General features: G+C 43.1%; 1 protein-coding gene across 1 annotated transcript in view; it reads right to left on the bottom strand.

Annotated features, from left to right (window-relative positions):
* Positions 1–10793, bottom strand: part of Entpd3 (ectonucleoside triphosphate diphosphohydrolase 3) — a 32565-nt gene extending 21772 nt beyond the window's left edge. Inside the window, exons 1-4 of the mRNA XM_076869290.1 lie at positions 10739–10793; positions 9944–9996; positions 6909–7036; positions 6–123 (exon numbers count right to left, since the gene is read on the bottom strand). Of these exons, the coding sequence (XP_076725405.1) occupies positions 6–123; positions 6909–7036; positions 9944–9983 (286 nt within the window). The 5' untranslated portion in view covers positions 9984–9996; positions 10739–10793. The remainder of the gene's footprint in view (positions 1–5; positions 124–6908; positions 7037–9943; positions 9997–10738) is intronic.
* Positions 10794–16190: the final 5397 nt, after the last annotated feature.

Below are 16190 nucleotides of genomic sequence, written 5' to 3'. Positions count from 1 at the left end.
CTTACCTTTCACACTACATTTGAAGGTCTGACTGACCACTCCAGTATTATTCTCCTTCTCTGCAGGCCACTGATACACGTAGACAGTGGTTCTAGAAGATCCGGCATCCAGCACAATTCCATACTGAATAAAAAGGGAAGTGAGAGTCAGAATAGCTTGGGCCTCATGGAGGATTCATTTCCCCGTGGGCCATTGAGAACCCCGAATACCTTAATTCCCATTGCTTCACGTAGGTTGGGGCTGACCAAAAAGAGATAAAAGAGATAATGATTGTCCTCAAGCCATCTTTGGCTCCTTGGACTGTGGAAAGAAGAAGAGGTAAGGTAGGAGAGGTTCTAAGGCACGGTTCTCAATGTTGGCCATGTTGCGAGTCCCCCAGGGAGACTTAAACACCAGTGAGCAGGTGGGTAGCAGGAAAAAGACAGAGTTGGGTATGAAGGCATGCTGAATCAGATTCTCATTTTGCTGAATAAGATGCCCAACCTCTCTGAGTTCCCTCGCCTTTAAATGATTTACTTTTAGAAATAAATAGAAGACCATTTGCCTAATGCTTAGTGGGTGCTCAACAAAACAGGCTCTTATTGTATGTAGAAAAGCCAGGAACGTAAAAGAAATAAAATCACAAAGCAAAAAACAAAAACAAAGAAAATACGCTCCTCGTATTTACAAATCTAATTTATTGGATTAACCCCTGTTACATTCCTTTTTTAATGGTCTTCTGTGCATATGGCTTCATATATACATATGTTTAGATTTTAGGTTTTAAAATCCAAATAGGATCATTCTCTAGTTTTTTGTTTTTGTTTTTGCAATGTTCTTAACAGTGTTTCATGAACATTTCTTCCTGCCAGGAAAAATAGACTAATATCAACATTTCAATATATTCATCACACCCTCTGTGAGATATGGAACAATTTACTTAACCAATTCCCTGATTCTAGACAACTTTCTCCTATTACAAATGCTTGCTTCATGTGAATGGGGCCAAATTCTTTAAAAGTTGCTCCAGCTTCTGAATCACAGCTTCTCCATTGTATTGAACTAGGAAATCCTGTGTACATTGGTATTTGAGCTGGGGCAACCTCTTAATCTCATCTTCTCAGTCTGATGAATGTTGATAGGAATCCTGACATGACATCCCTTGTGGAGAACAAGAGTAGCATTGTTCATAATCGTCCCAGGTGGAGATTGAACGGTGAGATTAAAGTGCAGGTCAGAACTGAAGGTAGGAAGGGAACCAGACCTCAGTGTCTCAGCCTCCTCCCTTTCCTCCGTCCTGTTGCTCACCTGATCACTACCCTTCCCACAGCACCTGTCATGCCTGCTGCAGACCCCATAAAACAAGATGCCCCAAATATTTATTCCAACCATTTACATGGATGCATGTTTTCTCTGTGTAAGAAGCCAGAGCTTCTGGGCAAAGAGCAAAAAGAAGGAAGAGTGTATGTTCTTGTTTTCATTCCAGCTGAGGGTCAGCTTGCAGAAGAGGTAGAGCAGCCAGAGACTGCTCAAGTGGCTGTTCCTCCAGCACTTGCTGATATGCAGACAGGGCCAGCCTCAAGGCCCAACTCTATTTTTCTAACACTGATCTATCCCTCACTGATATTTCTAAAAGTGGAAAAATTAGTCTTTAACCAGTCTTCAGAGCTAATTTGCCTAAATCAGTGGAAGTCATGTGGATCCACTGGAGGAGAGGAGATGGGAATGACTTTTTTTTTTTTTTTTTTTCAGTTCAGCTAGTCAGGTGATTGAATGCTTGGATGGAAAGTAACAAATAACCCTCTAATGTGGTGTCAGAAAAAGGCGTGGCTTGCACATGGATCCAAAGACACACTCAGTGGGTTAACTGAAAGGAAAGTCTTCCATTTGGCATCCCCTGGTCCAAACACTTAAAAAAAAAGACTGTGATTGTCAAAAGCAAAAGCAAAGTTCATGAGGTCAGCTCTGTTAGATGTACTTATTATTATTACTATAATGATAAAAATAATAGTAGGGATGGGGATATAACTTGGTTGGTAAGAGTGCTTGCCTCGCTTGCACAAGGCCCTGCATTCAAACTGCAACACCACCACCATCAATAATAATAATGATAATAATAATAATAATAATAATAATAATAATCAACAGTATTGAGCACTTACTATACATTAAGAACTTTGCAATCAGCTTTAGTAAGTGCTATTGCCTTTATAAGGCAGGTATAATCATCTTCCTTATTTGACATATGGGGACAGACCTGGGATCAATCTGTATTCATGGTTTGCCTCCTTTACTGGGTTCCCAGGAATTCAAGGGGTGACTGTTCAGGCATAGGTTCTGAACTGTTATGGCACCGTAGTCCTCCTTTGTTTAGATAGAAAGTTTCTTAAAAGCATGCTCTTAGGTTAGGGTTATGCAGAACTGGCTGGATAAGAGGTGGACCAGAGGCTTTCTAGAAAGGAAGAAACCAATTATCCAATTTGTTCTTCAAGATGGGCCCCACGGCATCAGAAATCCAGGCTGCTGAGCAAGGCTCGATAAGGGTTAAAAGGGACCCATTTCTTCACAGCCTGGTCCAGTGGCTGTCATTGGGGAATACTGGTGGTACATGGGAGTGTGACCTACAACAGTCTGTAAGGTTGTGCCCAGTGTGGAGAATTCACATGAACTGAGCAGGTCACATAGGAGAAGTCCCTGAAACTTTAAGAATGTGTAGGACCCATCTTCAACAGTGACATCATGTGGCTGCAAGAGGCAACAGGCACTGGGGTACTCGTCATGGGATCAAGAAGCCCCAAGATTCTTAGACAGTTGTGATTAGGGGTGGGGAGGGCAAAGCCTCAAGAGGAAGCTATTGGACTTAATGATAACCAAGCAGGTGGGGGCCTGACTAAAAATAACAGCGATGGCATCATGTTTACTCTTCAATCTTGTGGAGCAAGTCAGACCAGTAACCCAGACTGAGGACAGTTCTGACCCTTGATGGAGTTTCAATTGCTCTGCCCTTAAATTCTCATCGAGCAAGGTCAGGCAAGTCAAGGCTGGATTTAATAGCCAGATAACATGCCCCATCACGAGGGTCCTTCAAAGGCTGTGGGGGAGCTGCCCTTCATAGTAACTGTCAGTTGCACAGAAAGGCAAAATAGGGCTCATGGCATGAAAACACAAATGTGACAATTAAAAAGCCCCATATTCATTTAATGTCACCTTCACAGTACTCTTCCCTGCCCCCACCCCCAAACCCCAGCAAACACTGCAAAACCCAAGGAGACCAAAGTCTCCATCCCCTGAGAAAACCTGCATATGGAACATGATTGGCCAAGGCTGCCGTTCTGCTTCTGGTTCAACTGCCCAGAACATCTGTTTTTTTCCCCACATTTAATCCACCCACTTAAGCAGAATGCAACTTATGAGCTGATCTTCCCATATTTTACAACTTCTTGTCTCCTGTAATGGGAGCCAAGGCCTGAGAGCAAGATTCTGAAGACATTTAAAATTCTCTCTTAACTGTCAATTAGGTGGTGGAGGGTGTGTCCGGTCCTTTCAAACCCTTGCTTAAGGCCACTGTTTCTGTTCTCTTCTTCTATATCGGCTCTGCTATTTTTCAGCCTTTGTCCTTTCTCTTTCTCTGTTTTCTCATTTGAAAGCTGGGAATAATAACCTTATTATTTACATGGACCTGCTGTTGACGGTTTCCTGCCCACATCCCCTCAGATCTTGCTGGGGTGCGTAATCATCCATCACGCACCTGCCCGGAAGACTTTCTCTAGTGGTCTGAGCCTACTTGAGCACATAGTATGACAGAAATACCAGAGCAACGTCCCTAGGAGCAGCTTGTCATCCAATGATTGATGAAGTTGGTGTATAATTAGGCCCTGTTTCAGACAACCAGGAGTGAGGCGCTTGCCTTGACGTCCCAACATATGGGACAACTCTGAGGTGAAGGATGCATGGGCTCCCTGAGATACTGCTAGGACTGAGCCTCAGTTGACCACAGTGCTGACCTACTAGATCACTGGGCACTACAGACTGCCATACATCTGCCTCACTTCTCTGTTCCCTTCCCCATGTGTCCTGGGATCATCCCCAGATAATCTTTTTGCACTTGCATCTTGACTAGGGGAACCCAACCTTGGAGAGTAGCATGAATCGCGTGTGGCCCTCTCCTCTAATGGAGCCCTCAACAATGCCTGGAATTTATAGTCACGTGCTGCTTAATGACAGGAATTTCCCCTGAGAAGTGCATTGTTTGGCAATTTCATCACAATGGGGACATCATGCAGTGTACTTAGCAGACCTAGATGGAGAGCCTACTACACACCTAGGCTATGTGGTGTAGACTACTGATTCTAGGCTTCAAGCCTGTATAGCAGGTCACCATACTGAATACCATAAGCCTTTGCAACACAACAGTAAGCATTTGCACATCCTAAGCAGAGAAAAGATAGAGAAAATGGGCTGGGGTTGTGGCTTAGGGGTAGCGTGCTTGCCTAGCACATTGGAGGCACTGAGTTCGATCCTCAGCACCACATAAAAATAAATAAATAAAATAAAGGCATTGTGTCCAACTATAACTAAAAAAAAAGGAAAGATACAGAAAAAATATGGGATCAAAGATAAAAAATAGTTCACCTGTATAGAACACTTATCACGAATGGAGCTTGCTCTGGGTAAGTCAGAGGGTAGGGAGTGAATGCCAAGGCTTAGGACTTTATCATGACTTTAGGCTTCATTAACATTGGACACCACATTCAACTTACAAAAAAGTTTTCTTTAAAGTTTTTTTAAAGTTTTCAATAATAAATTAATCTAAGATGACTGTAAAATTTTTTACTTTATGAACTTTAAAAATTTTAAAGCATTTTTACTCTTCTTAAATAATATTTTAAAGCACCAACACATTGTACAGCTGAATAAAAATAGTCTCTTCTATCCTCATTCTACAAGCTTTTTTCCCCTTCTTTTGTTCTCCTATTTTACTTCTTAAGTGTTTTTGTTAAAGAAACCAAGACACAAACATACACATTAGCCTAGGCCTACACACGGTCAGGATCATCAATATCAACGTCCCCCACCTCCATGTCTTGTCCCACTGGAAGGTCTTCCAGGACAACACACATGAAGCTGTCATCTCCTACAGTAACAATACCTCCTTCTGTAATCCCCTTTGAAAGGCTTGACTAAAGCTATTTTATACAGTTAACTTTTTTTTTTTTAATAATAAGAGGAGTACACTCTAAGAATAAAAAATATAGTACAGAAAACTCATAAACAGTAACATAGGCATTTACTATCATTACTTAATATCACACACTGTGCAAAATCATATAGGCTATGCTTTTATAAGACTGGCAGCGCAGTGGGCTTGTCGACCCCAGCATCACCACAAATATGACTAATGTACTGCGCTGTGACATTACAATGGTTACCATGTTACTAAGTGATAGGAATTTTTCATCTATGGGAATCTCATGGGACCAGCATGGTCTGTTTTATCCAAAACTTCATATGGTACATGACTGTACTTGTCATTACTCAATTTACTTCTCAATTTTTCCACATCCCTGAATGATGAACAGAGGACTTATACCCCAGAACAAGTGGAAGCCATCAGCTGGCAACTCCTTTAAACAACCAATACTTAACATTTATAGGATCAGAGTCCACATTTTATAAATGGAGGTGTCTGCCCTGCCCCCTCTCCCTCAAACCTGTCCTCTTCCCACCCATGGCAAATCCATACAGTAAAGAAACTCATGCAGCTGTGTGTGGACAGTTCCAACCCACTGTCTTTGCTCTGTCTATATCCCCTGCAAACACCTGTCTCTTGTTAACCTCTTGGATTACCCTCAGGAGGAGAGGTAAACCCAAAGTGCAGCTACAGCTGGTTCTCTTGAAAAGTAGGGCCCACAGCAGGGGGTCCAATTATTGGAGTGTCATAGTGGTCCTAGCCTTCCTTTCCCTCCCTGAATTCATTAAACCTTCCTGCATTTGGACCCTTCCTCTCCACCCTCCCTCCTGTTCAGAGGAAGATGTATGCTGCTCCCATCAAAGGTCCATCTCTCCTCCTGAAGTCTTCATTCAGAATTCAGGATCAGGGGAATGTGGGAGATATGTGAAGAGGCCTTGGGAACAGAAGGGGCCAGGTTTCAGTTCCAATCCTGCCATTCACTGACCACACCCAGGTTTCCTCATTTGCAAAATGGGAAGGGGTGTTGTCTACTTCTATAGTTATAACAAGGGCTAAATGAGATAAATAAGGAGGAAATACTCACCAAACCAGAGCAGTAGGATATGAAGTATAAAGAGTAGATATTACTCTTAGTTGCAGTCTCAATTTTATATATTTTCTAGGAGAAGGCAAAGCCTGGAGCTTGGGAAAACAACTTCTGAAGGCCTTAGCTAATGTGTTGGGAGCAAGAAGATAATCTGTTTCCTCTCATGGTTGGGCACTTGAATAGGTTTATTTTTCTTCTTTTTTTTTTTTTTCACTCATATTATTCACAAGGGATGAGATCTTAAGTAAAACATCCCATCAAAGAACCAACTGCCATGATCCTAAGGAGATTTTAGTCTAATTCTTTTGAAGTGTAGCTTCAGAATGTTAGATCAAACCTGATCATGGCGCCCTGGGCAAAATTAGTTTCTTTAAAAAATTTCTATTTCAAATACAGCCTTTGAACGGTCTTGGCTAAAAACTGTATCTTTGGTTCCTACAGTCATAGCAAGACCACAAAGTCCTCGGAGTAGGTATCACCGCCCCCCCCCCCCTAGTCTGTAGCCTCAACTATCACAAGCCCAGCAGGTCTGGACCTTCTCCATGGGCCTTAACACCATTTTCTTCTGGTTACAGTTGGGAACTCATGGTTTTAGGGTGATTGATGTCATAGCCCATTTCTTTCTTTCAATGCCAATTCTTTTGCTCTTACCTTTAGTCCTGGAGGGAGGATCTCTGGGTGGCGGATCTGGATGAGTGTGATAGCCACGAGCACCACAATGCTCACAAGCAGGACCACCAAGGTGACAATGACTGGAGTTCGGGAGAGAGCCTTGAGGCCTACAATGGGAAGACCAAGCAGACACATGAGTGAGAAGTAGGAACCGGGTCTTTGTAGAATCCACAGACTGGGCCCATCATCATGTGCATGTCACTTCCTCTGTCTTTATAGAGACCCATGATTTCAAGATAGAGTAGCAACTTAGCTTCAATACCCATTTATTCTTCCCTTCCAAATTGCAGACTAAAACAGTGTTTGCGGGGAGTGTGTGCATGGTCTAGTTTTCTAGTATTTCTCAAAATGTATTATGCATGTTACTGGTCACCCCTGAGACATTTGAGATAACATTTATTATTATTACTATTTTTAATATTTGATTTTATTTTGAGGTAACATTTTTAAAAACAGATTTAAAACACATGGATTTTATATTAAAGCAGATGAGATGATATTTTATTTTAAAATACTCAGGTAAAAGAAGTTAGTACTGTATGGAAATTTGTAAATAAAAACGATTTCATTTATGTGAAGTTCACGAGCAAGAGGGTGACAGGAATCAAAACAATGATTGCCTGAAGGCATTCACTGGGAAGCAGCATGTGGGCACTTTCCAAGGATGATGGAAATGCTTTCAATATTAAAAAGACTATAGGGGTATACTGGTGTGTGCATTTGTCAAAATTCATGAAGCCTTTCAAAGTCCTCTGGGGAAACTTGAAAATCAAAGTAAAACATCTTCTTAGGTACAATTTCCCTTTAATAAAAGATTCTTATAAATCATCCTCCCTCTCCTAAAACATACTCTCAGAAGGCAAGAATACCCAATTCAGAGGTAAAATTTAGGATTTATCCATTTCACTGCATATAAATTATACCAATTTTTTTAAAGGTAAAAGAGTCAACTAAAATGATTGTCTAAGTAATAATCTTGATTGAACTATTAAAGCATAAATATTAAATGGCTGAAAAACAATAAACACTAGCAGAACAGAAAGATCACTGGATTCAGAGAATCCTAATATGTCTATTACCAATTGTCTATTTAAATGTAAATTAGTTAAAATAAAATATTTATTTCATCAATCTCCCTAGTCACATCTCGAGTATTCAGTAACCACATGTGACCTTGTGACCCCCATATTGGCCAGAGAAGATCCAAAGCAGTTCTATCACTGAAGAAAGTTTTCTTGAACAGCAGAGGGGTAAATCCTGCCTTATTCCAGAACATTTACTCTTAGGACCATCATAACCTATGCTTTACTGTTTCTTTGTTTCTAGGAGACATCTTTCGTGGAAATAAACAAGGCCCTGTGTGTGTCGTCATAATAGAATTAGATACAGCTCCAATATCCAATTGCATCACAACACTCACTTGTTGGGGAGGGCAGTCATGCAGCAGGTCTCAATGGCTCAGAATAGCCCTGTTTCCCCTATAGTACAGAGGCAGTCACAGACATTTCCTGATGTTAAAGGTGGTCACTCCTGAATCTTAAGTCTCCTACCTTGCCATTGGGAGTGTAAACCAGAGGGAGGGCAATTTGTCAGTATTGACCAAATTGCAAATGAGCATACCATCTGACTCAAAATCTCACTTCTGGGAATCTATCCCACATAACTAGCTCCACGTGTATAAAATGACTTTGCGTAAAGCTTCTCACTGCAGAATCATTTGTAATAGCAACTGGAGGGAAGCCAACTTCTGTGGGCTGACCTTCAGAGCATCAGAAGGGGTTCTAGATCACTCCTCTGTTGTTCCAGAGAAAGTACAGGACCCAGCCAGTAACCAGTTAATCCAGAGACGAATATCTGCATCAGATTTCAACAATTTCACATTGGAGTCAGTAATAGAGGTTTAAGGGATTTTTCCCCCCCAACAAGACATGTTATAGATTTAATCTGCCAAGTTAAACTTGTACTTTGGAAGGCATGTAACAGATCAGTCTGTGTGTGGGATGTTTAAGTATGTGCGTTAACATTTCAAAGTGTTTCGGTGAAAACCTGGAAATCAAAATAAACCAGCTTCTTAAGTACAAATTTCCCTTTACAAAAAGAAAAAAAAAAAACAATACACATAAATGGCTCTTTATCTCCTAAAATCATATTCACTTGGAAGACAGAAATACCCAGTTGAAGACATGACTAAAGAATGTCTTTCAAAGGGGGAGGGGGATGAGATATGTAAGCAGTCTCCTGACCACAGCCACGGGGCTGGCCTCCTAAATCCTCTGTGCTTCAGCAGTTTTCAAGTAAAAAGCTATGATTACTTTAAGCAAACCCTTGCCCCAGCAGAAAAGCTTGTTACAACGCAAAATGGACTAGGCTAGGTCTCACTCATTTAAGAAATGCAGCCTAGAGCTGTGCTGTCATTAGGGTTGGACAAACACTGTAATTGCAAGGTGTCTACCTGACCATGGGGAGGCCAGAGCCTTCTGAGCTTCCACATGAGCAATTCTAAAAAGTGCTGCAGAGGCAGGCAAGGCAACTTGGAAGTGTGCATTGGGGAGAGAAAACATTCAGTACTTGTGCCTGCAGTATCAGCCCCAATACTGACCCACGGTGGGGTGGAGGGTATTGTAGGCACCGTGCCAGCGACAACATTTGGATGGAAATACCGGAAAGATTTGAGTACATTACAATTCATCACAAAATTAACAATATTCTCAAGCACAATATTTACACACAGCTGGGTCAGGGAAACCACAAAGGCCAAATTAATGGATTATACAAACCGGAAAAACCATTTAAGCGAAACATGCATGTTAGTCCTTGTTTTGTGCGGCTTTGATGAAAAGCATTACTTTTCTTTACCTGAGAAACGCCAATGGCAAAACCTGGGTGAGCAACCGAATTTCAAACCCATGAGGTTAAACAGTCAGTGGCAGGGGACTTGAAGGGAAAACGGAGCTGAAGCTGGGGCACTCCTGATTTGACAAAACCATGCTTGCTGCCTACTGAGGGACACGAACCTGCTTGCTCACACGGTTGGCGGGTCACGACAGAAAACATCTTTTCTTCCCAGCTGCAGGTGAGAGAACACAGGATGACAACACGTGTATGGACCCGGCTCCAGAAGTTCAAAAAACGTGCACCCATTGAAACACATACCCACTTCATTTCCTCCAAATCAAGACGTCATCCAGGACCATGAGCTTAAAGCCAGAACTTTCAAGATAGACCCAAAGCTGGAACTTAATTCTAGCGTCCCCCGCCCCAAGCAAGGCAAAGAAGGATGGCTCTGATGAAACTTTAAACTGCAAACAATTTTTGAAAATTAAAAGTCCTTTTTTTCCCCCCCTGCAGATTGTTCCACCTGTACACACCACCCAGGCAGAACAAACCTTTCTCCTATTATGAACATTCATGAGGCTGCGGCAAGGCTTTGCTTTCAAGCACAACAGCAAGGCAGGTTTATGTTTGTGCGTGTCCGTGGCCCGCGAGCCCGGAGTCGCCCCTTAAAGACCGGGCAGGGGTACCTAGAGTTGCCGGCTGGAGATGGTTGCCAGAGGATGCCAGGCCCTGGCCTCCAGCGCCCCCAGATCCGGGGAGTGTGTGTGGGGGGTCACTCTGGATTGCGTCTCCACACAGCTGTGGGCATCTAAGCGCCCAGCGCATCTCGCGCTCGGTTGGGGCGCTTGGTTAAAGACGCGTCCGCAGCTCGCGGGCTGGGCAGGGACCACCCCCCGCCGCCAGAGGATCTGGGGCTCGCGCCCTGCGGCCCTCTGCGGGAATCTGATTTCGGTTCTTGCCCTCCCAGTTCTCACCCTGGGAAGGAGCCACCCGTTCCCTCCTCCGCGGCTCGGGTGCCAGGTCCCCTGACTTTACCTGTGCGCTGCTGGTTCCAGAAAGGCGACAGGCGCTGGAAGTATTGGCGGAGGCGTCGGGGAGGCGGGGCGAGGTGGCGCGGGGGTGGCGCAGCCTCCGCTCGGGACCGCCCCCTCAGCGGTGTCAAAGCCGAGAACCTCTTCACCTTCTCTATTCCACCGGCGGTCGCCCCAGCCTTCGGTGGAAGCGGAAGGGAGAGGGGAGCCCCTAGTTGTTGAAGACAGTCCCTGCCTGCCCCAGGGGCCCACAGTCCCTCGCCAAGTTCTAGCCAAATAGCACTTCACCTTCCCTCTCTGCTCTCTGTTCTCTCTGCTATCACCTCAACCCAAAGTAGAAGAGGAAGGGGCCAGATTTTGCCCTAGATCCCTCGGAAGCCTGTGTAGGGGAGAAGGAAGGGTCCTATCCATTGCCGGCTTCGCTTCCATCTTTGTCAAAGCAAAGAAGCTTTTGATCTCTTCTAGTTTCCTCCACTGTCACCCCAAACCTAAGTGGAGGAAAAATAGGGCCAGGGGTCAAGTAGCGACTAGGCGTTCCTGGGGCATGCATGACTTTTTACAGTTCCCCCACCCAGGTGGAGGGCCCTGAACTGTCTTTGGGAGCTGGAGTGGAACACTGATAATGTTGGTGATGAGCCAAGTAGGCAGGTGGGTCCCTGGGTCGTGTACATCTGAAGCACAAAGCAATGCACTGAGACATTCCCTTTGGTATTATAGCAGAACCACTCTGACTACGCCCAGGGACATTCCCAGTGATTACTAAGCAATGTTCTCCCCTTCCCTGTTTTTAAAATGAGCATTTTTAAGTCAAAATTTAGGGCTAGCTCAATCTAGAAGAGGCCAAATAGGAAAGATTGGGGGGCGGGGACAGCAACACCTGGGCAGCAGTGACCCAAACCCTAGGATTGTTTCTAATGCAGTAGCAGGCAGCTCCTGGTCCCTCTGAGTGACCTCAAGGACCCTGGAATTATCCCAGGAAGAAGCCTGAGTGGTCTGTGTTGTTCCATCCTTCCTCGTGGCTCCTGGGGGTCCTGGGCCGGCTCACCCTCTTCTAGAGATACACCAGTCTCCTATCATGTGCAGTTGATAGAAAAGCCTCTATGAGGTAAGAGGGCCTTAAGAGAGAAGTGTCTTTCTTAGAGATGTCTGAGCTTGGAGAGGAGGGTCCCAAGTGAGGGCTGTGTGTGTGCACATGTCCAAATGCATTATGTGAATGGGCCCTTGCTGTTGTATTGGTACAGGGTCTGCACTGGGTTTGTCAGACATTCAGTGAGTGCTGACTACAATATGAGTCTTATTTTCTTTGAAAGCCGTGGGCCAATGAAAGATATTTAGTATATCTGTATTTAGTATTCCAGACCTGAGGTCAGTAAGATCTGCTCCAAGGGATAGATGCTGGTCCTAGCATCTCCAGTGGTTGATTTCCTGGGAACTGGGAAAAGTGATTTCCTAGGAAGCCTGGAAATACAGTTGGTGATAATATCCAAAAATAGCAGGGATTGGTCCATTCCAGCTTTCCTCTCTGCTTGCCTCAATCTACAGGTCTCATAATTTAGTTATGTGAGCACTAACTTCCTTTGAGAACCTTACAGTCTCCAACTCACCTTTAAGTTTTCCAAACTTCTCTGGAAACCATGTGCTCCAGGCACTGCGCTAACTTCTTTGCAGTCCCCAACTAGTCCTAGTCATCCATAGGCACTTTACCATCTTCACTATGTAAGGGTACACACATAAACACACACACACACACACACACACACACACACACACATTTCCCCATCCACCCCCACATAGGAAAACTCATACCCCTTTACAGCTCTTTTTGATTATAAAATAATACAGATGTGCTTCACTTGATATCAAAGCATACTATAAAGCTATAGTACTTTAAAAAAGTACTTTTAAAAAGACAGCCCAGGTGTTGCTGTCCCCGCCCCCCAATCTTTCCTATTTGGGCACAGGAATATACCAAGAGATCTAAAGGACAAAAGACACTCCAGTATCAGACTAATGGGTGTGGAATTTAGTATACAGAAATTGAGCGGTTGAAAGAACATATTCTCCAATAACTAGCATTGAAACCACCACTTTGGGGAAAAAAATCCCAATCACTCACCAAGCACACACACACACACACACACAAAAATTTTAGATGGATTAAAATTTAAATATGAAAAAGAATTTAATGTTCTGAGAAAATGTAGAAGAGCATTTTTATGATACTTGGGAAGGAACAGTCTCTCCTAGCATGAGATCAAAGCAGGAAGATAGTCAACCAAACTGAATCCTTAGAAATGAAAAATTACTGGCTGGGCCTGGTGGTGCACACCTGTAATCCCAGCAGCTCAGGAGGTGGCAGCAGGAGGATTGCAAGTTCAAAGCCAGCCTCAGCAATTTAGTGAGCCACTAAGCAATTTAGTGAGACCATGTCTCTAAATAAAATACAAAATAGGGCTAGGGATGTGGCGCAATGGTTGAGTGCCTCTGAGTTCAATCCCTGGTACCCATTCTCATCCCTCCCCCAAAAAATAAAAATCACTGTATTGAAAGATATGCAAACAAACATAAATTGTGGGGGAAATGATTAAGAATGTAATAGCAAGGAATTTAAAATCATAATATAGCCTAAGGTCCTACAAATCCACAGAAAAATAGGAATGTGTAAAATAGAAAGATAGACAAATAACATGCATTGGCCAATTTAAAAAATAAATATAAATGATGGCAATTAAAACTTTAATATCTTTAAACAAGATTTTTTTAAAAAACTGATGAATTTAGTAAAGTTTAAAAAGATGGCAGGTGCTCTGGTTGGAGCAGGTGGATATGGGGAAGCAGGCCCTTAAGAGGCTTCTGCCACATGATATATCTTCCTTGCTCTCCAGATACTTTGGCCTGGTGTGTGCTCCTCTCCCAGACGTTCCACAAGGCTCAGGTCTGAGCCCCCCTTTCTTGCCTCATACTGTCCCATTCATGTCTATGACTTCTGTTCCACTCACAGAAGCCTCTCAATTCATAGTTCCTGCTCAGGACCTCCTTCTGTCCTTGAGGACTTAATGAATTTCATTTGACTTCTTCTGGGTGTCTTACAGGCATCTCACATTTCCTAAGTCTCAAGCTGAGCTCTTTATCTTCCCCCCCACCAAACCATCATCAGCTCCTCAAATATTCCTTATCTCAGTGGCACCCACCCTCATCCAGACAAACAAGGCCACGACCTGAGCTTTGTGTTTGATAATCTTGCCCTCATTCCTCATAATCAGCCAGTCACGGATTAGGGCCAATTCTAACCTCTTAATCGCCTCTCCAGTACATCCTTCTCTCTATCTCCACCACCGTGATCTGAGCCAGGGTTTCTCCATCTGAGCACTATTGACATTTCAAGTTGAATAACTTTTGTAATAGAAACTGTCCTGTGGATTATAGGATGTGATTTAGTAACATCCCTGATCTTTACCCATCTGCTAGTAATGTTATCCCCCCTGCCCACATCTTGACAAACAAAAATGTCTCTAGACATCGTGAAGTGTCTTCTGAGTGGTGAAATTTCCCTGATGAGAACCCCTGGTCTAAGCTACTGTACACTCTTTCCCAGATGTCTCCTAATTGTAGCTAATCTCTGTGTTCCCTTCTTCCTTTCTGATCCATTTTTCTCACTGCTGCCAGCCCCATCTCCTTATTTATTCATTATTTTATTTTGCCTTTTGGTATAGTTGTACATTTGATGGGTGTGGTGAAATGTTCCCATATATGTACATCTATACGTTGTGTAATGATCAAATTTGTAATGATCAAATCAAATATTCATCACTTCGGATACTTTTTATTTCTTGTGGTTATAACTTATCAAAATCCTGTAAAGAACATTTTTTATGATACTGGAAAAGGAACAGTTCCTTCTAGCATGAGATCAAAGCAGGAAGATGGTTGACCAATTTGAATCCTTAAAAATGAAAAATCACTGTATTGAAAGATTTTCAAATACACATAAAATGTGGAGAGCTGCTAGTGATTTTGAAGTATATGATAGAATATTTTAACTATAGTCACCCATCTGTGCAACGGAACCTCATAACTTATTTATTCTAATTATAATTTTGTACCCATTGACCAATATCAAATACGAAGCTCTCCATCCTCTCTTTCTCTCATCCTCCACAGTCCCTTGTCACCAATATTCTATGAGGTACTTCTATGAGATCAGCTTTGTTTGAAATTCCACAAATGAGTAAGGTCATGTGATATTTGTCTTTCTGTGCTTGGCTTATTTGACTTAACATAATATCCTCCAGATTCATCCATGTTGCAGAAATGACAGGATTTCATATTTTTAATGGCTAAATAGTATTCCAGTGTACATATGTACCATATTTTTCTTTATCCATTCATCAATTGTTTCCATTTCTTGCAACTAGTGCTACAATAAACAATGAAAGATGTCTTCTTATTATACTGTTCTCACTACCTTTGGATAAATACCCAGTCATGGGATTGGGTGGATCAGATTCTATTTTTAATTTTCTGAGGAACCTCCATACTGTTTTCCATAAAGGCTGTTATAATTTACATTCCCACCAACAGTATACAAAGATTCCCTTTCCTCCATATCCTTGGCAGCTTTTGTTATTTTTTTAATCTTTTTGATAATAGCCATTTCAACTGGGATGAGATGGTATCTCATTGCGGTTTGGATTTGCATTTCCCTGAAGATTTGTGATGTTGAGCAATTTTTCATACAGCTGCTTCTCACTATGCCAAAACCCTCCCTGCTAACCTCTTCTCTGCTGCCCATTTATCACGGGATATAGAATCAATCTTCTTTATGACCTAGAAGCCCTTCAGGGGATGGTCAGTATCTCCCTGTACAGCCTCTAAGTCCCAGGACACTTCTCATTTATGCCCTGAAGGCAGATCAACCTTCTTTGAGTCTTTCAAAGGTACCAAGCTTACTCCTGCCACGGCCTTTGCCCCTATTTCCTCGGCTGGTTGTGCCTTCCCATTCTTTCATTCTCCTCTGATGAGCTCTGTGTCATACTTCTCTCACTTGAGCCATTGTTGCCTCACAAGCACTCCCCAGTCTGGATCACACAGCCCATTGGGCCAGGTTCTGGAGTTGTGTGCTCCCTTAGCAGGCATTCCTTGCTTCCAGCTGGAGTTTTAACGTGGCAAATTGTCAAGCAAGTGATACCTGTTGTCTTTCACCATGAGCAGCAGCCCCAGGATGTCAACTGGGTTTGGCAGATGTCAGGTTGGCAAGGCAGATAGAACATAGGCAGGAACTGGATGGAAAACCCTTTACTCACACAGAGGGAACAGAGCAAGATAGCCTCAATACTGGGTACGGGCCCCCCATGGCCAGCAGGGCTCACCTTCCAGTCAGTTGATGCAGGCAGGT

The sequence above is a fragment of the Callospermophilus lateralis genome, chromosome 1 (genome assembly GCF_048772815.1).
Source record: "Callospermophilus lateralis isolate mCalLat2 chromosome 1, mCalLat2.hap1, whole genome shotgun sequence".
Classification (NCBI taxonomy): domain Eukaryota; kingdom Metazoa; phylum Chordata; class Mammalia; order Rodentia; family Sciuridae; genus Callospermophilus; species Callospermophilus lateralis.
The sequence above is the reverse complement of the archived record's forward strand: the minus strand, read 5'-3'. Positions and strand labels throughout refer to the sequence as shown.